Source organism: Microchirus variegatus (assembly GCF_963457635.1).
Source record: "Microchirus variegatus genome assembly, chromosome: 16".
Taxonomy (NCBI): domain Eukaryota; kingdom Metazoa; phylum Chordata; class Actinopteri; order Pleuronectiformes; family Soleidae; genus Microchirus; species Microchirus variegatus.
Genome location: NC_139817.1, coordinates 25,571,845 through 25,592,493, shown reverse-complemented (window position 1 = coordinate 25,592,493; position 20,649 = coordinate 25,571,845). Strand labels below are relative to the sequence as shown.

The 20,649-nt window shown below is 39.0% G+C and overlaps 1 protein-coding gene across 1 annotated transcript in view; it reads right to left on the bottom strand.

The window, feature by feature from the left end:
• Nucleotides 1-12,684: 12,684 nt before the first annotated feature.
• syn3 (synapsin III) overlaps nucleotides 12,685-20,649 on the bottom strand; it is a gene marked incomplete at its 3' end in the record, with an annotated part of 110,000 nt that continues 102,035 nt past the window's right edge. Inside the window, exons 11-14 of the mRNA XM_083902227.1 lie at nucleotides 15,325-15,456; nucleotides 14,122-14,140; nucleotides 13,858-14,014; nucleotides 12,685-12,808 (exon numbers count right to left, since the gene is read on the bottom strand). Coding sequence (XP_083758353.1) covers nucleotides 12,685-12,808; nucleotides 13,858-14,014; nucleotides 14,122-14,140; nucleotides 15,325-15,456 — 432 coding nt within the window. The remainder of the gene's footprint in view (nucleotides 12,809-13,857; nucleotides 14,015-14,121; nucleotides 14,141-15,324; nucleotides 15,457-20,649) is intronic.

Here is a 20,649-nt window from a genome sequence, read left to right as displayed (position 1 = left end):
GATCTGATGATGACGTTACATATACACCTGAACACCTGCTGACCATTCCAGTGTATTATGAGAAACTACAGTGACCTTCAGATGGTATGAAGAAATGAAAAGCCGTTTATTTGTCCATTGTGTAGAAACATCGCTCTGTGAAAGACTCTGTGAAAGAGGAGGACCTGTCCCTGGTTTAATATAAGAGCAACAACATCACAACAGTTCTTAATGTGAAGATAATGAATGAATGAATGAATGAATGAATAAAAACGTTATTAAAAATAACATCTTCAATGTTCTGTTAATAGATTCTGTTAATAGGGTTTTTTTCCACCCTTTTTGGCATCAAAACCATTGGAGAACCAATAATAACTACCTTTATGCTGTAATTATGGAGGCAGCATTTTCTGAGAGCTGATAAAGTTGGTGAAAAGCTAAACAACCAACAGCTGTATACTCTGAACTTGTTATGAGTCACTAAGCCTTCATCTTATTTCTATAAACACAATATATATGTGCACATTTATGAACAGAACAGATTGCAGATTTGTGTATTTAAGTGAATTTGATATTTCTGTTGAATAATAAAAATGTTGCCATCTAATCAATCAGAAAATCTCAATTTTAAAATCTGTCAAATGTTCAGTTACTGACAACAACCATTGAATCTGACTTGTTTCATATCACAGAGCGGCAACTAGTTGAATCGTCAACTATTTTGATGATTAAGGTTTCTTTCTATTTGGAACAATGACATTTATTTGTAAGGCGCCAACATATATTATCTCAAGACAGTGTAGATATTAAGGCAAAACATGTTAATGATCAATTAATCAAGATAATAATTGACAGATGAATCAATTATGAAAATGATAGATATAAATATAGATATATTTTCACATATAGCTGTTGAGAAAAGCATAAACAAAATCCTCCCACTAAACACACACTGTTATTTTAAATGCTGACGTCAGTCTGGGTGAATCACACAGGAGTGGCTCTACTTTCTGTTAATTACTAGAGGCAAAAATCCCATAATATCCACAGAGAGACGCCACAGCGCTACAGCTGGTTCTGACCTGTGAGAGTCATAGGTTTTCCCATCACTGACTCCATTGTTGGTGCGGTTAAAGGTCAATGATCACAAAAAAGAGGGAAACCTGCCTGATGTTATTCATAATCATATGCTGCACTCATACAGATCACAGATTATATATATATATATATATATCACAAAATACACGTAATCGACTAAATTGTATTTCAAAACAAGATTACCACAATTAAAAAGCCAAATAAATAAACCAGGGAGTGTATTTACAGTGTGTTGTCACTCCCATATTTTTTTTAAATACATTTTTTAATGTAAATATTAGCATTTTAGCTCAATAGCTTCCAGGTCATGTGACTTTAAGATTTCAAATCAGTGCAGAAACATAGTGTGAGACTGCCAAGTCAGGACACACCTCTTTCTATTCCATTTAAGTACTTCCCAAATTTGTAATAACTTTTTTGTAAATGTAAACAATATTAGCATTTTAGCTCACTAGCTTCCAGGTCATGTGACCTAAAGACCCCAAATCAGTACAGGACCATAATACTAGACTGCCTTGTCAGGACACACCTTATTTTCTTCCATTTGAATACCTCCCAAATTGTTTAAAACATTTTTTAATGTAAATAATATCATTTTAGCTAACTGATTTCACCGCAGTGACACATGTCTCAGTGTGTCCACAGTGACTCACCTGTTGTTCCTCTCAGCTCAGCTGGTGTCACAGCATCAGGGCTAATTAGCTGCTAACGTCTCCGCTCGTGGCCTAAAACACGTAAACTACCCGTGTTTATGATCCCGTTTCACATTTGAACAAAGGAAAACTAAACGTTTTACGTTCTGACTTGTGTAAAAACACCTTATATTAACACTTAATCACTTAAAACAAACATTTTCACGTCCCAGTCATTAATGAACGACCCTCGTTCCGTCTTCTGTGGCCCCGCCCTCGTCGTCACTGATTGGCATCAGCAACGTGACTAACACCGGTCTGACCAATCAACAAAGAGGACAACAACGTGAGACGTTCAGAGCCTGCTATGAGCGTAGGAAAATTGTGTTACACTTCGTTGGGTTTGTTTGTTTGACTCAATGAAAAGAATATTAGATTTGTGTGGTAATATTGACGCAGATTTTCCTTAAAACAATGATTAATCATCCAATATTAAGGACTATTATTGCACTCGCTGAATGTTTTCTTGGTTAAATTAGGTTTTATTCAGTTCATGAGGGGAAAAAAAGACTTTCATTAAGTTTCAAAAGTTCATCCTTGATGGGTTTTTTTTTGGTTTTTTACATCAAGTTTCTCTTTGTAGATATTCATATTTGCTCTCAGAGCCTCTGTTCATACAGTTGTTGACATAAAGGCTCAATGTAGGAGTTACTAATGCTAACACAGTGCACCTTAATTGTTGACCTCCAGGCAAAAATCACCAAACTTTATGATGTTCAATAACTTTAACATGGATCAGCTGCAGGATCTGAACACAGATCACTGTTGTGTGTGTTCAGTGTGCGTCAGCAAGGACAACAAGTCCTCAATATAAATATACTACACATACGTATGACTGTATATGTGTGTAGTTTTTGTAGCTTCAGAATAATCCTTTTATATGCACTTTAGACTAAGCTGCAATCTTGAACAGCCATGTTTCTGCAGAACCCTGATCACAGTCACATGTTTTTACACTAGAGTTCACGGATGCTGACATGTGTTGCAATCTCTCACCATTAGATGGCACTAATGCTAACACAGTGCACCTGTTTGGTGCCAAAAAGAAACACAATAACATCTAAAAATCCAAAACACTAAGTTGTCGGTGCAGTTTTAAAGAGTTAAGCTTGTGTTCATCATATTCTGACTCTCAAGTGAATCCAAATTCTCCAGTGGAACATAATTCCATATCCTCACAGAGGCTGAAATCCCCACACATCCTGTTTAGATGCAGTCGGGGGGAAAATGAGCTCTGCAGTGATTTGGGCACATAAATAACTCCCATAAAATAACCATGAGAGAACACAACGACAAACAAACAACACAGCAGAAGATGATGCTGGTAAACAGAGGTAAAACCATCACAGACGGTTGTTTTTGCTCTTTCTTCATGATGTGATTCAAACAGAGAGAAAATGAAAGACCTTCAGCTCAGTCTCACACAAACACTTCATACATCTTCCCCTGATTAGAGACGATGGACGCTGACGCTGTTCAAGTTCAACTCAGCAACCTTTATTTCAGGGATTCAACCAGAGATGATTTCTACTCTGTTGAGATGGTGAAAAAAAATCACAATCATATCAACAAACTGACACAATGTTTGCCTTTGTTATTGTTCTCTATTCAGTCATTAGAGGAATAATCATTTGAATTTCTTCTCAATCCTTTTGATTGATTTAGTGTGAAGGTCACCTCCTCTATACAGTGATTCAACGACTGCAGACGCAGCAGAAAAAAACCCAAAAATTATTATTACGAGCTGTGATTTACTCCTCAAGAAAAACGTGAAATAACATTTGTCACATGACGTTTTTCAACTAATTATAGGGTAAAAATATAACTTTAGCTGAAATGATACAGGCTTTATGTTTCACAGGCAGATGAGAGCAGAGAGGTTTCTAAAGATATGTGTGGAATTTTCTCTTTACTGAGCCAAATGTTTATGTTTCAGTGATAACTCTGCTACAGTTTAATGGATGTTTCCTCAGTATCAATAAACAGTGTCTTAATAAAAGTGATATGCAGTTAGAAACATGATGTACTGCAGTAAACTGTTCTTATTCAGGGAAATACTCCCATATCTGCAGTGGGAAAAAACTATATGTATATATATATATATGCAGACATGCAGACAGACAGACAGACATGCAGACAGACATGCAGACATGCAGACAGACAGACAGACAGACAGACAGACATGCAGACAGATAAACAGACAGACAGACAGACATGCAGACAGATAAACAGACAGACAGACAGACAGACAGACAGTGAACCAAACGTTGAGGATTTCCATCACAGTTATTTCTCTCCTTGTCTTTCTAAGCTTGGTTGGTAAAGCACCACAGTTACCATGACAACCATGACCGTCCTTGTTTTTAAGATACTCACCATGGTGACACACACACACACACACACACACACACACACACACACACACACACACACACACACACACACACACACACACACACACACACACACACACACACACACACACACACACACACACTCTAACCTTGACCATAATGACGTCTTTTTATCGATCATATTAATCTTAATCTATAGAATAACAGGTGGTTTTTCACTGAGTGAGAAGTTATTAAAGGACATGAAACAATCTGTAATGTTAAAGAATTAATGTTAGTAATATTTGCAGATGATGTTTTTTTGTTCAACAATCACAGCGGAAATGATCAAATTAAAAAAAGTGCTTTGATAAATTAATTTAATTCAAACTAAAATAATGCTATTTGAGCAGAGATCACACTGTTCTGAGTTTACATTATAAAACACAACCTTCTCCTTTAAAACATACAAGTATTTTCACAGGAATACTACACTAAAAACACCTGCGCTCACATAATATTTAACTCTTTTCCTTCAACATGTGACGTGAAACTGTGGAATGGACCAAGTGAGGAAATGTTGTTTTGTTTTCATTTAGAATGAAAGTGTTTTGTCTTCTTTTGTTTGAAATAATCCTTTGAATTAAATGGAAAGTGCATTAAAAAAGGCTGTGAGAGCAGAATGTGAAGGAAACTGATTCACTCTTTCTTTTCATGTGACGAGATTTTTCTATTTGAAACTTAAAAATATAAAGAGTAAGAATATTTGTGTGGGATTCAGACTTTTTAAGGATCTCTGTGTTGTGTCAGGTCTGGTTCATATGACTCATAGTTTTTTGTAAAGTGTTATTTTTGGTGAATTCAATTTTTCACCAACGTCACAAATATTAAACTATTAAAGGGAAGTCGAGCCTGAGCTGCTGTTATTGTTATTATTATGTGACATTTAACAGATTTACAAGGTGATTCACAATAAAACGGATTTACTAAGTGTTTGCAACTATAAATAAACATCTAAGTAAAAAAAAAATGTCATATGATAAAAGTGAGTTTTGAAAACATGATTTAAAGACGTTTACTTTGAAGTCAAAAGCCTCTAATATCTGAATGAATGTCCAAATTAAAGTGAGTCGTCACCATGGAGACGTGATGAAAACCAGAGGTTTAAGACCACGTACATGAAGAAGGGTGAGTTTTGTTTAGGGGGACAACGCCCCCTCCTGGTCAGGAAGAAGACTGTTGTGCTCACTTTAGTTGTGTTTGTTACTTCCTGTGGATGTTGTTCTCCTGCTGCTGCTGTAACGCTCCTCCATCATCATCATCATCATCATCATCATCATCACATTTGGTTTATAAAACCTGAAATAAAGAGTTATTTTTTCACAGACTTTTCTCCTGATGAATTAACCTGTGGTGAGAGTGACTAACAACACTGAGCTGCACTTTGGGGGAAAATGAAGAATTAGGACATGAAGTTTGAGGATCTTTGGTTTATACAAACATGATTCTCCTCACAGAGCTGATATGAAAACAGGTAAAGACCTGCTGCAGATCAGAGATCAGACATTCCATCTCCAGAGAGGCAGGAATAACAGAGGCTGTAGATTAGCATCAGGGCTGGTATTCAACAACATGTGTCTGACACTGAGACATCAACACAAAGCACAGACTTAAAGCAAGTGAGAGGAATTATGAAAATGCACAGTTTGAGTTTGAGGAGAATTCTCTTTGGACACTTTGGAATTCTCACTTTTTAGGCTTTTTTGAGACTTCCTGATTCTGACGACTGCAGGTCAGTCGTCCTGATCTTGGAAGGCTGGTGTTCCCGCTAACAGACTGAAGGAGGAGTTGAGTTAGCCTCCAATCTCTCCATTTAACAAGCACCATGACTGCCAAGCTGTTAAAATAGTAAAAATCCTGCATTGTTCTGCTTTAAAACAGGTGGAAAATTCCTGGACAAGCTCAATATCTGATATTATAACAGTTTTTGACATTTAAACTTAAATAGAAGAAGTCACAGAGTCGTCACCAGCTGCTGCATGAACTTTAGCTATGACAGCATCACTTCTCTGTTTGTTGTCGTAAAAAAAAGAAGAATAAATCTATCAATTCAAGCCCATAACATGATCATTAATGTCTATTGTTTTAATAAATCCCTCCAGCACGTTTCACCTGCTGTTGAATCAAATATTGTCAGAAATATCAGAGCGATGACGCCGTTGTTTGGAAGATACCAAAGTGTGCAGGTGTGTGTGTGTGTGTGTGTGTGTGTGTGTGTGTGTGTGTGTGTGTGTGTGTGTGTGCAGCGACTTTCTCCTCCGAACACAATGTGTTTCACATTATCTCTGTTAACAGTCGTCCAAACAAAAACCGAGTCCAGCAGATTTCACTGTTGGCTTTTAACGCCACGATCTTCGTGCCAAGTGGAATAAAATATGTTAGTAATCCAAGATGAAGGGATTTTGGGGATTATCACTACATTTGCTGAAAGTTGCAGACAGGACGTTTTAACTGTTGAGTAAAGAGCCAGGATTTGTCCTGCGTTGACCATTTATGGAGAAGAACTGCTGAAACGCTCCCATGTCTGCAGATGACTGGTAGGAAGTGGAATGCGAAGCCACATTTATAGTAAAACATGTTTCTTTTTAATAACAGAAATCTGGAATTCTGGGACGAGGAAAAAAAAAAAGGAAATTACAGAGAGAAAATAAAAAAAGTAATCTGGACATTAATAAGTTACAGAAACACATGAGATGCATCGTCTCACAAATAAGCAACTGGACACTGATATCACATGACGAGCAGATTTACACACCTGAGGCACAGAGGGGGGGGGGGGGGGGGGGTCATGCCACATTTACACCAATATACAGAACATCACTACACTTAAGTATCTCACTACACCAGCACCATTCAGCAGAGAGGGGGGGGTTTACAGTGGACTGAGGGGAGCCATTAAAACCATGCAATGACAGCTTTTCTCACATTTACACATAATGGACTCGGTTTATAGTGATATATTCAAATCAGGCTCAGGTCAACACACACACACACACACACACACACACACACACACACACACACACACACACACACAAAGAAAAGCTCAGCGCAGCAGAATATTGCATTTTCCTCCAAAGCAGTTCAAACTCATAAACCTGATAAATGAAAGGTGAAGTGATTTTGTGAAATGAGCAGCGACTGTGTCAACAACAACAACAACAACAACAGCCTCGTTGCATCTGTGACATCAACAGTAGTTTGTGGAAGAGTCGATTACGCGTTAGAAGAAGACGTGAAGAAGAGGCTGTGATGGGCTGAGGGAGCTGCACATCCAGGGAACAGCATTAAAGGGCCAGTGTGTGATACATGTTTGCATAAGAGTAAACTCTCTTTCACACAAATCATTTTGGTTTTCATAGCTTTAGAAAAAAAGCCTTGTTTTGTTTTTGCCTTGCTTTACAGGGGCCACCATTTTGTGCGGCCATGTTTCTACGGCAGCCTGAATGGACAAAACGTTTTCAAATGGATGCAAATGAATGACATCTTTTTAAAAAGCCTTCGATCATTTGAGGAGTTTGTTTTCAAATGGTGCAGAGATTTTAAGACTGGGTTCAAGAGAACGCATCACATTTTCACAGGAGTTCTGGAAATATTCCTAATTGGAAACTTTTCATGGGAATTTATGAGAATAAACTTTTGAAGAAACTGTGTGATATACACATAGAAACATGTATTTTGTCATAAGCAGACACACATGCAGAATCATACAGCTAAAAAAAACACAACTTTATCAATGTGTAATTCTGCATGTTTTGAACTCTGGGCAGATTTTCACCATTTTGGAAAAATGCTGCTGTTTTTTTGTGGAGTTCTTCAACAAAAGACTTTCATCAACATTAGATCAAACATCATATGTGACATTTTACTGTTGAATTAAAAAAAGAAAAAAGATGAAGAAAATACTGTATTTTGCATCAAAATCAGACTGTTTCAGCCAAGATTATGATGTAATACATTATTTACCAAAGAGTTTGTAGTCCTCAAACTTCCAATATTGAACAGTTCCTGTTTATTCCTGTTAATTCCTGTTTATTCCAGTTTATTCCCATGGAAAGTTTCAACTTTCCAGTTTCCAGTCCGTGTCAATCTAGTGTCAGCTCACGTCTCACATTCCATTTTAATAATAATAATTTCTCAGTGGGAAATACCCTCGATTTATGTCCTCGTTTTCTTTCAATTCTTTCACGAGCAAACGTCCTCATTTTAACTCAAGTTAGTTTCCATGGTTACCATCTTCTTTGTTGTTGCTTTTTTTGACCAGCACCTATTGTGCTGCAGTCCATGTGACGGTCTATGCTGAAATGTACGAATGACACAATATATATCATGCATACGCAGAAACTCCTCCTTTAGAGGACGTTTCACGACTTAAAGAGAGTCATATTTAATGAAGACACATGTTTGTGGAGAGAGAATCTGTTTGGATTGTGAAGGAGATCTTTGGTGGATCTTCCTCAGGTTGACGTCACAAACAGAAACACATGAACACACTGATGTTGTTCAGTCACACAAAGATGTTTTAGACGTCTACAAACGCTGCTCACGTCACAGAATCTACAGTCGCTCTCTGCAGAGCTCTGATCAACGTGAGGTAGTTACCACAGCAGACTTCAAAGATCAGTTCAGATACGATCCAATCTGAAACTTATCAGGTGTTTTGAGCTCAGAGATTATAATCTGAGCTCAGAGATTATAATCTGAGCTCAGAGATTATAATCTGAGCACACGCAGCAACAACTAGAACTCCATTTTAATCCCATAGTGCAGTAGAGCTGTGAAACATGACATCAGCTGATTGGACTGAATTGACTGATGAATCCTTTAAAGGTAACAGACACAGTGATCTCAGTCAGTTCATCAGTATCATCAGCATCAGTCTATGGCTTATCACTGCAGTATATAAGGGGTCGGCATCTTTACAATGACAAGAGAAGAATGTGTGGAGTCTCATTTGCACACGGTGCCAAAGTATTCACTGTGATGTATTAGTACACACTGTGATGTATTAGTACACACTGTATGAACACAATAAAAGATTTCCTGGTGTTCAGAGGTGAACAGGCTACACACAGGTTAAAGCTGCTGTCAGGATGTTTAATAACATATATAATATATATATATAATATAATATAGAGTTATTTCCTGTGTCCCACCAACGCTTTTTCATTGGCTGTCGTCAACATGCGTTAGCAGTTGAGTTGGTCATCAGTAAACACTACCAGAGTCGGCTAAAAACGTTCAAAGATGTAGTTTGGGTTTGTTAGCCTCACACACTTAACGGTCCACAACCAGCTGACTGGTGCAGACTCGGCCCAACTGAATCATGGGTAAAACGGGCTTAAAAATAACGCGCTTGTCGGTGAATGAATGCTCCAGTCATCATGTGTTCATGAGGTGAGACAAGGAGGAAAGAATAATGCTAACGTAATGCTAACATAATGCTAACGATAGCTAAAAGGTCAATTTCACTGACAGCAGCTTTAAATATAAAGGACAAATTAAACATTCTGTCCAAAAGCATTCAGCGCTACAATGTGTTAGCATTCCGTCATGGAAGCAGCTAGCTCTAACGCTACAAGCCTTTAACTGTTGTGACATGAAAAGTGAAACAGACATTTTAAATACACACGTAGCAACTACACACTCCACACACACTTAGTGCAGTTGTTGGTTGTGTATGTTGTGTATGTTGTGTGTGCGTCGTCTTGAGCTTTTTAGTGCAATAAACCAAACATGTTAGCGTCAGTGACAACAAAACGCCCTCAAAGCTCTTAAGATGTGAAGCTAAAATAAAAATGGGCTAAAACTTATTTATATTATTAACCTAATTATTGCAAAGAAGGGCAGTTTTTTAGTGATATTATTATTATTGTTATTAATAAACAGAAGTTTACAACTGTACACACACACACACACACACACACACACACACACACACACACACACACACACACACACACACACACACACACACACACACACACACACACACACACACACACACACACACACACACACACACACACACACACACACACACACACACACCCTACTATACATTTTGTACAGCTTCATGCATTTGGATATTTTTTAAAAACTAGGACCATATTTTATTCTTCTTATTGATAATGTAACAAAGAAAACCTCTGACTTTGGAGTCAGGACATTTAAATGATCGAATACTACGAACAAATACATTTACTGCATTTTATGGTTTTTCTAGGACGTCCACGTCCCTTTATATTAAACTGAAAGAAGAAAAAAGCCAACAAATCTGGGCTTTTTCAGGCTGTGGCTCAGATAATCAAAGAGCCAACGACCACCTAACCACCACCTAACCACCACCTAACCACCTACCAACCACCTGCCAACCTCACATCTCATTCATTTCTGCAAAACATTAGATTTTTCTCTGCATGTAAAGAAACCTTCCGTTTACCGTCACTCTCAAAAAAAAAGAGACAAAAATGTTTTTCTTTTTGAAATCTCGAGTTTCCAAAAATAATGAAAAAAATATAATTTTTCATTTATTTTGGAAACTTTTTTCTTTGGCCCTTCAGGGACTCCGTACTTTATTAAGTGCTTTACAATTTTCTATTGTTCTATTTCCTGTCAAATATGTTATTTGGTGCTGATAATAAATTAATATTAAATATGCTCATAATAAAATAAAAAAATTTCAGTTTCAACATAATAGAAGCTAAACCTGAAAGATTCTGATTAAACTGGACTTCAGTGAGGGCAGTGGCCCCCTAGTGGCTCCTGCAGTCACTGCATGTTGGCCATGAGACACTATTAACATACATTAATAAGAAGATTTTACATTTTGAAATTACTTTAAACCATATTTGTGATTACATTTAAATGATTACATTTAAAAAGTTGCTTTGCAAATTGTTATATCCATGTGGATGAATAATTATGAACAATTTATGGAAAAAAATCAATGGATTCTCTTCACTTTTGTGTTGATTAGAAGATTTAAAGTGGGCTGTAGCATCCTAACATTAGTGTTTAACACGTGATAATTATATCATTAAGCAAATCAAAACACTGGATTTGCACAATTTCTTAATTTTCCCGAGGAAAATCTGAATAAATTAGAGTCAGTGTGAAACAAAACAAGTTGATCAGTAAATCATGAGATTGAGTTGTTTTTCTGTCAAATGCATTAATTTACATGCAGTTTAAAAGCAGGGTTTACGTTTGAAGAGAAGCAACTGGAGCTAATACAGATAACACACACACACACACGTACACACACACGTACACACACATGCACACACACACACGCACACACACAGGCTTGCACATCTATTCTTCTTAGGACCACATATCCCATCATCCCCAACCTTAACATTAACCTTAACCATTACCATTAATGCTTCATCCTAAACTGAACCCTCTCTTCAGAAAGTAGGTTCTGCCTCATTAGGACCAGGTTTTGGTCTCCATGAGGACGTCTGGTCCTGACAAGGTCAGTGTTTATGCCAGAAAAGCGTCCTCTAAAGAGCTAACAAACGCACAAACACAAACACACGTGGGCTAAAGATAAAGAAGGATGACGGAGAACGCTCTCTAATCTCAGCTGATGAAGATATAAGAACTATTGAAGCACATTAAATACATGTTGTTATGTGACTGCAGTTCCTTCACTGTGTTCTCAGAGCATGAGCTGTGATGGAAGACGTTCAGCACTTTGCACCATGTGAAATCACAAGCTCATGGGTTTGACGGCTGATAGTTTTGCTGACCCAGTGCAGGTGGACGTGTTTCCCGTCTCTTTATTATAACACGTTATTAAAAAGCACTTTGGTAGTTTTAAGGATTCGAGAGTTTTCGACTACGTTAAACCAATAAGAGTCTACAGCGGCTGCTGGCGAAGATCGCTGGTGAAGCGTGTGGTTGAGTTTCTGGGTTTGACTGTTTTCAGATAAGAGTATTGCTGTGTGAGTGGAAGCTGCGTGAACCAGCTGAAGTCATGAGAACACACGTGTGAAATAAATAAGACGGAAATAAGCCACACGACAAACTGACGGACAGACGATGACAAACAGTTACGGCAAAATCACGATTATTTACTGAGACGATTTAGCACGAGAAAGGCCAGAGAGTCAATCACACATCTGTACGAGTGCTTTTCCACTGCACTTGGAACATGCCAAATAACTACTTACAATGGATCGATCCACTGAAAACTGTATGTGTTTATGTCATCATGACTGAATATCAAAGGAAACAGATCGTCTCGTGGAGTAAAACTTGAATTATATCCATTTAAAGTGAGACTTTTGAATCTTTACTGTCACTGTGAGGCCTTTCTAGTGATAAACGTGCAGTTTGTTTGTCGACAGCAGGTTTTTCTGGGTCTTAAATGTCACAAAGATGGAGAAAGAAGAGGAAGCTGAGGCTCAGTGGAAGAGGAGAGACCTCGGAACAGTTTCACCAGTCAGGTTTTTTCTGGTTTTAAAACCTCACACCTGATGATGGACAGGAAGAGGAAGCTCCTGGGAAAGTTCTTAGTCAGAGAAGAGGCTGGCGAAGGACTGTCGGAGGCTGCGGATGGTCTCGGCTTTGGCCTCGTCGTCGGTCAGGCTCCCGCGTAACGTCTCTGTGAAGGTGTTGGTCAGGGACTGGGATTTGCTGAGCAGTGAAGAAAAGATAGTGATAGAAAGAAAAAGACTCTAGTTTTTTAACTGTTACCAATGAAAAACAATGTAGAGTCAGCAGTTTAAGGGACCGTCAGGGACAGAATACATGTTTGGCCACTTAAAGAAAGCTCTCATATCTTCAGAATATACACTCTGACTTTTCTGAAGTCCTCAGAGAAAATCACTAAAGGCACAAAGGAGCTTCTGCCTCCATCAGTATTTGGTTAAAATGTCTTATCTTGTGATGTTTGAAACCGTTTGTTCACATTTACTTAAAGAGCATAAACTTATCAAACCAGCAGCTCCTGCATCTCTACAAGCTAAAATGACTCATTAAATACTCTGGACTTTGGTGCGTGGGAGTGAGTGGTTTACAGAGATCGTCTAAGACTGAGATCATGTTTGAAGACATCGTAGACTTTTAATCAAGTGAGACTTTGGTTGAAGCTAAAACCAGTTTTTCTTTCTTCTGTTCCAACGTCAGTGTTGATAATAATGTGAACCAAGAATCACGATTCTAATCATCAACGATTCAGAATCGATTCATAAACTTTCTATTTAGAAAAACTACACAAAACACCAGTTTGTGTTATTTGTGTACAGTTTATTTGTGTAACTTCTGGGAGAAAAAGGCAGCTCGTCTAAGCTTTTATTTATGCAAGTTATTTTTAATGTACAGGAAGTAAGTTTTTATTTGTTTTGAATGAATAAATGTTACATTTTGTCTTAAGTTTGTCTTTGTGTGATCACATTATCACATTATCTTAGACAAACTCTATTGTTTTGATGACATCATTTGCCTGAACACACTATGCATTGTATCGAGAATCGATTGAATCGAATCGTGAATCACCCAAAGATTCACATCCCTAACAGTCGACAGCTTGTTATATGGAAACAGTGATAAACTCGTCTCAATAAATGTCACTTGTGCCACAATTTGAATGCATCTTTTGTATTAGTAACCATTAGTTATCACTGGATAAGTAACATAATAAGAGAGATGTTTTCCCCTGGTGATCTGGTCTGTGTGTGACTCACTTCAGCTGTGGAGACTGTTTCTGAGCTCCAGGACCAGAGGGAGCAGGGATGGGTCCGGGCTGGAAGGCCTGACTGGGCGAGGTGGTGGCTGAGCGGGCTCGCTGAGGCGAACCCTGCGCCGACTGGGATGGAGAGGTGGAAGAGGAGCGGTGCCCCCCTGTGGCAGAAACACTCATTACATGCACTGAACACTCCGCGTCATTGTTGTATTTCACTACATCTGCTGCAGAGGTGAAGTGTGGAGGTGGTGGGAGGAGTTCTTACCTCGTCTGGGCTGTGTGGTCTGTCCATGCACAAGGATTCAGAGAAAAATTAATGTTTAAAATGTCGTACAGTTAAAGGCACCATATGTAAGAATGTGGCCAAAAACAGTTACTACATTCAAATTCAAAATACAGAGGTCTTTTAGGTTTGGTTTTCTGACCTAACTGGTTCAACCCATGGTTGCTCTGCAGCTGAGACTCTACTGACTGCAATTACTGGTAGACGGCGGTAGGTGGCGCCACATGACGCCAAAACATGATTTCAAAACATAAACATGATTTACAGTCTGCAAAATATTTTTTTAATGCAAATATTTTGTCTGTACTGTTGTTGTTGGTGAGTTCAGTTTGTTATATGAACATTATTCCTGAGTCCTCTCTCTCTTAATGCACCTTTAAAGATTATTTTCTGTGTTCTGCTGGTACGACTATTATCTTCAAATATATTTGATAGGAGCATTAGAATTAGAGGTTGTAGGATAGTAATAATCGTAGGAGGAAAATATTTGCACAACAATTTTTATTTATGCTTCAGTGAAAGGTTTTAGTCATCGTGGTTTAATCACACAGCTCCACTCTCTCAGACTCTTTAGTTTTTCCACATAATGCAGCATTTCCATCATATTGATATCTTTTCTTTCAGGTACGCCCTCTACAGGTCACCACATCTTTGAATCGGCAGAGGTTTTTACGCCAGACATCCTTCCTGTTGTAGCCCTCTCATATATCCAGGCTTGGGACCATGTGTCCCTCACTGTGGCCAATTACCCATGAGCAAAGGGGATTGGGTGCCTTGCTCGGGGGTACACCAGCCCTTGACCTGGCGGTTGGTTACAAGCCAATTCCCCCGTCTGATGGGATATGGGCTGCCCCAACATGAAGATTTTGACTTATTTTATTGATTCTATTCTCATTCTATTCATCTTCTTAAATAATAACTGGTGTCATGTTTATCACCTGGATGTTTTCACTCCATCTCAGGTTTGGCTTTTAAAGACTAAATCAAAGCCACAACATATTATTTCCAGCTGCTGTCAGTGATTTGGTGTTTTGCTTAACTTCCTTCCTCCCAATATCATTAAAGTATCATGACTGGTGAGAGACACCGTAATCATCAGCAGCAGCTTTACGTACTTGTATGTGTGGCATAAAGTACTCGTGTGTATCTTGAGTATTAGCAGCAGTAGCGTCTGTGTAACAGTACCTTGACAGCAGACGGTTGAGGTGTGGACACTCCCAGAAGCACCTGGTTCATCTTGTTGAGGACCAGCTCTGTGATGAGCTGCTTATCTTCCTCCACATGTTCACCAATCAGAGGCATTGAGCTGTCCATCACCTGCACACACATCATCATATAATGCATTCACACTTCATAATCCCACCACTAGATGGCACTGCTGCGTTTCTTATCTTGAGAATCAACAGTGTCTCGTCACTGGGTTCACATATAAAACAATGTTCCCCAACAGTGTTACAGCCTTAAAAACCATGAATCATCACATGCACTGAGCACGACACAGTCTTCTCCATGTTCCCATGTACGACGTCCTGTAGAAGGTTACAAGACACATTTGTTCTCTTCAGTTTCTCTTAAAGTCATCGTCCATCTGCAGTCGCTGCTCTGATCATAAAGCACATGAATCGTGTCGTAGTTCAAATTTAAACTGGTCTCGTTTACTCTGACATGAAGCATCGCTGCATGTTCAGGCCTCTGAGATAAAAGTGTTTACATCCACATTATTCTCTACTGGAACATGGAGATGAATCAAAATGGTATATTTTAGTGCATATCTTTATCTCGCATACAGCTATTTATTGGCAAAAAGGCACCAGATTTAAATGTAAATATTATGTTATGACTTGGAGGGAACACGTCACATCCACTGCTACACCAACGAAAAAACACCAACTTTCCCATCAGTTGAGCTCACGTGCACACACACACACATGTGTAGCTGTCAGAACCACAGAGACCAGAACAAACCGGAGCAGCAGAGTGCGGCTGCTGGTGCTGATGCTTTGGATGCAGAAGCCTGGAGTGTTGGCCGAGGCTGCAGCACCACGCCCAGGCCACAGGCTGTAAACAAAGAGCAGGGAATGCAAGCGTGTGCTGATCCTCTCGTACACAGAGTGTTCAACTCACACACTCCTGTAAACACTGAGCCAGATCACTCCACTGCTGTGGCTGAAGCTTTTATTAGTGACACCAGCAGACTCCATTTGTCTCTCAAAAAGCAATTTAACCCTGGTGTGTGAACTAAATCAAGTTTAAAGTGAAATGACAGGATCTCTAACAGCACATGGCACCAGTGATGGAGATGCACACATTACAGAGCAGCTCATAATGACACACTGATACAGACGTCTGTAGATCAGCAGCTCTTCTTCAGCTTTAACCATCACAGACACTGTCAGATCAGAACAACCTGGAGCTGCAACTAATGACCACATCAGTTGATTTAAAATCGATTGGTTGTCTAGTTTATGGAAAAATGGAAAAGAAAATCAATGTAAACTCCAGCAGCCTGTGACAAACTTCAAATCTTTAAACCCCAATCGTGTCTTTTTAAAAGAACGTTTTCTGAAACACAGAAAAGCCTAAAAGAAAATTGTGTTAAATATGCTTTTTCAATTATTTCAACTCCAAACACACAAACAGCAGCTGGATTAAGCAGTGATTGAAGTTTAATGAAGACACTAACTAACTAAGTAACTGGTAACCAACATCATTCTTCAGTGAGGCCAGTTTTTGGGATTCCAGGTAACAATCAAACAAACACTTCCATTGTGTCGTATCTAACGTCTTTTCCCTCCGAAGTTTGAAAAGATAAGTTTCCTGAGCCTCGCAGCCAAATTTGCGAACACAACCATTTGAGCCGTGTCCGTGCCGGTCGGCCTCCGTTTGCATGCTTCTGTTTTTTCCTGTTTTTGTTATTTGTGTTTCTTGCAAGAGCAGAGACTTTGGGATTGGAGGACCTGATCTTGTCAGGTGTGTTTTCTGCTAAGACTCAGCTCCCAATCTCCCTGCAACAAGTCATTTAACCACCACAATGACCCCGAAGCTGTTAAATTAGGGTACAACTCCTGCATAGTTCTGCTTTAACCAACTAATTTGACTCATGTTAATTTAATTTAAATCTGGTATTATTACATTTCTGTAGCTCCTCTTCCAAATATATACTGGTATTCCTATAGGATATTGTTTCAAGATCATTATACATTTCAAAGGTAAATGTTCCAACTTTAATCAGTTAACTGGATCAATAAGGCGAGTTAACTTCAGTCAGCGGTGAATTAAAGAACATTTAATAACCCAATGAAATTGAATCTTGTAAAACTATAAACTCCTCTGTTCAAGTATATCAAACATGACATACAGTGTGTTTGGGTAAGACCTTCCAGAGCCTGTGTCAACCTCCTGGTTCACATGGAAACCAGCAATTAAAACCTTTAATGGGAGCAGATTATTTCTAACATTCTTGAGTGGAATGTTTGCACCGGAATCTGGACGAGTGAGGGAAAAAATATATATAAATCCAAACATCCACACTGTGTTTTTATATGCACAAGTGAACCAGTGGTTCTACACAAAACCCTCACATCCATAGTGGAGAAGCCCTTAAAGACCTTCCTTTGCCAGGTTCTTGGCTCAAGGGTTGGTGGCGAGGTGGGTGTGGCCCGGTGTTTTGGTCCAGCTGAGTCATGACCACAGGGGACGGAGCAGAGGCCTGGAAAACCAGCACCAGGCCCCACTTCAAACACTCTGTGGTGGCGAACGGAGCTGAGATCCACCCTGAAGATTTACTGGGAAACAGAGTCATCGAGCAGACGAGCAGAGCTGCCACCGGCCTCTGGAGACGGGTTTTTATGCACTTTTACTGTCTGGACAATGTGCTGCGCAGAGAGCACAACATGTGACATGTGCTCATTGAGAATGATGGTGCAGTCATGATTCAGGGGTAAGAGAGGAGGGGTTTTCCTGGGAAAACAAGTGAAGCTCTAAGATAGCAGTGTGAGCTCCTCCCTCTCACCAGCTTAATGATTTTTATGATTCACCCACAGAAGTTTTCCATATGCTGCTGTTCTTTCTCCTCCTGTTTCTGTATCATTCAAACAGCTGCTGTTTAGTCTAACAAGTGCACGTTCTCATGTCTGTGAGCTAATGTCAGGCTGCTAATGTCATTTTTCACACTTTGCAGACTGGTATGACCTCCAGAGTCACACATATAAGGATTTAAATGATTAAAAAGTCGATTTTGCATAACGTGGGACCTTTAAGTGTTGTTTTATTGCACGGGTGTTGACATGTGACATCATGTAAAATCTGAAATATGTTTATTCTCGTATACGATACCAGGAAGAAGTATTTAGATGTTCAGTTAAAGTGACAGTGATGATGTGTGAAAATACAGCAACACATATCTTTGGTTGGGTTAAGACAAAATAAAATATGAGCTAAATGTTAAGGGTTGGCTTTTAAACAACAAGATCAACAAATCACACATGATTCTAATTTTTGGTGAAGTTGGCATGTTTTCATGTCAGTACTTACTGATTCATTTGAAATAACATCATTTAGTTGTCTTGAACAACATGTTTCCTGTTAGTTTTATTTTGTCATGTCACATTTCCAGTCAAGTGTCACAAAGCTGGAGTTTTACTTCATGCAGTAAACTGTTCATGAAGAGTCTTCATTAGGGAAAAGGTGTCTGACGTCGACGTCTCCAGAACAAAAACACAGTCCACTGTGATGGACCAACAGCCTGTTCCTGTTGTGGTTAATTAAATTCCATCATGGCGAGAAAGACAGTTAGATATTGATGTGAAGGAGGAAGTCGATCATTGAGGGAACATTGTACTCGACTGTGTCCAAACAGACTGACTCTACGACTGCACGTCTCTGGGGAGTTAATAGATATTTCCTGAGATAGTTTGAGGTTAAAAAAAGGCCACTTATTTTCTCACTGCTGACCTCACACAACAAACAGAGTGTGTGACGTCATGTTCGCTGCTTAAATGTGGACATTTCAAACGTCTGTTTCCTACGATCTGATTGCACAGGAAGCTGCTCTAAAAACAACAGTCGATGATACAGCATTTTATCTCCTGGGTGTGATCTTTACAGGGAATTTCCACTACTTATTATCTAATTATAGAGTTTATCATCAGTAAACCAGGCAGTGTTCAAGTTTCTACTATTCCTTTAAACTCCTGTACATCCTGTTACACAGTAAGGCTAAACCTGTCTGAGCAGAGTGAGCTCTTCTCTTCTCATGTCAAACCCGAGTCTATTTTCAGCTCCTTATTGTCATTTTCCTCACATAAACTGTATGACTGAGCCAAAAACACCATCTCTAAAAAGAAGCCTCTGTTCTTCTTTGTGAGGAACGATAACCAAAAAAGGATTCAAACTAAGAGCTAATGTTTTCCTAGTTTGGTTTCAAATTACCCACAATATTTTTATATTGAACCTAAATGATCTGTTTTTAGCTTCTTGAATGTTAGTCCAACATTCACTCTGCGTTTAGCAGTGTTTGTTTTCATCAACTGTATCTTTAGCTGCTTATCAAGACCTTTTGGGCTCTAGCAGGCGGGAATCACAGGGTACCACACACTACATGGTCCATGATACAACGACTCTGTGATAATCATAGCAATACATCACGACATCCGTCTAACTTAAGACAAAAAAGATTTCTCTATTTATACAAGGTTGTTTTTTAGTCACAGAGAGAGTGAACCAACCCAAAGAGTGGTGGACCAGTGTTGTTTTCGTCAACGATGACGATGGCGAAATCATTTAGTTGACGTCACTTTTTTTCATGACGATAACGAGGCGGTGACCAGATAAACATGGCTCTTTGATGACGAAAAAACATGACGAGACTTGCGTGAGTTTTTCGTTGATAAGACGAGAATGGACGAAAACGATGTTGTGATGACGCAAAAACTGCAGCCAGCACACACCTGTCTATACTCGCTTAGAGTCTGTCCAAGATCAGTTTGAACAACAATAAAACCATTCCAACAAGACGTTAGTACAAAAGACTAGGACCAAATCTAAGATGGTTGTCAAAAACATCACTTCAGCAGCTTCTTATGTAGTTAGCTGTTATAGGCACTGCTGTGCTAACCTCTGCTGACTCAAGCACCAGACCTGCCCAACACCAAGCAATAACTCTACACTTGTGTGTGTGTGTGTGTGTGTGAATCCAGAGTAAGACTGAACCAAAACAATGAGCTGAAAGACGTTTGTCTAATTTCTTACACATTTCCTGGTAAATACAGTCATTTGACCAGTCATTGATATATTAGTTTGTATATTTTCAGCACGTGTGGCCGTAGTAAGTATTCAGTTGTAAACTGTTGCACAGCTCATGTTTATTCCACTAGGGAAAAACAACCCTCCATATTTGAAAGAATAACCCGGCCAATATGGTCGTGTCAAGTCAGACCAAAACCATTTTCATGTCTATAAAGTGAAAGCTACAAGTCCAAAGCCAAACAGAAGTGTCAACTGTTGAATCCT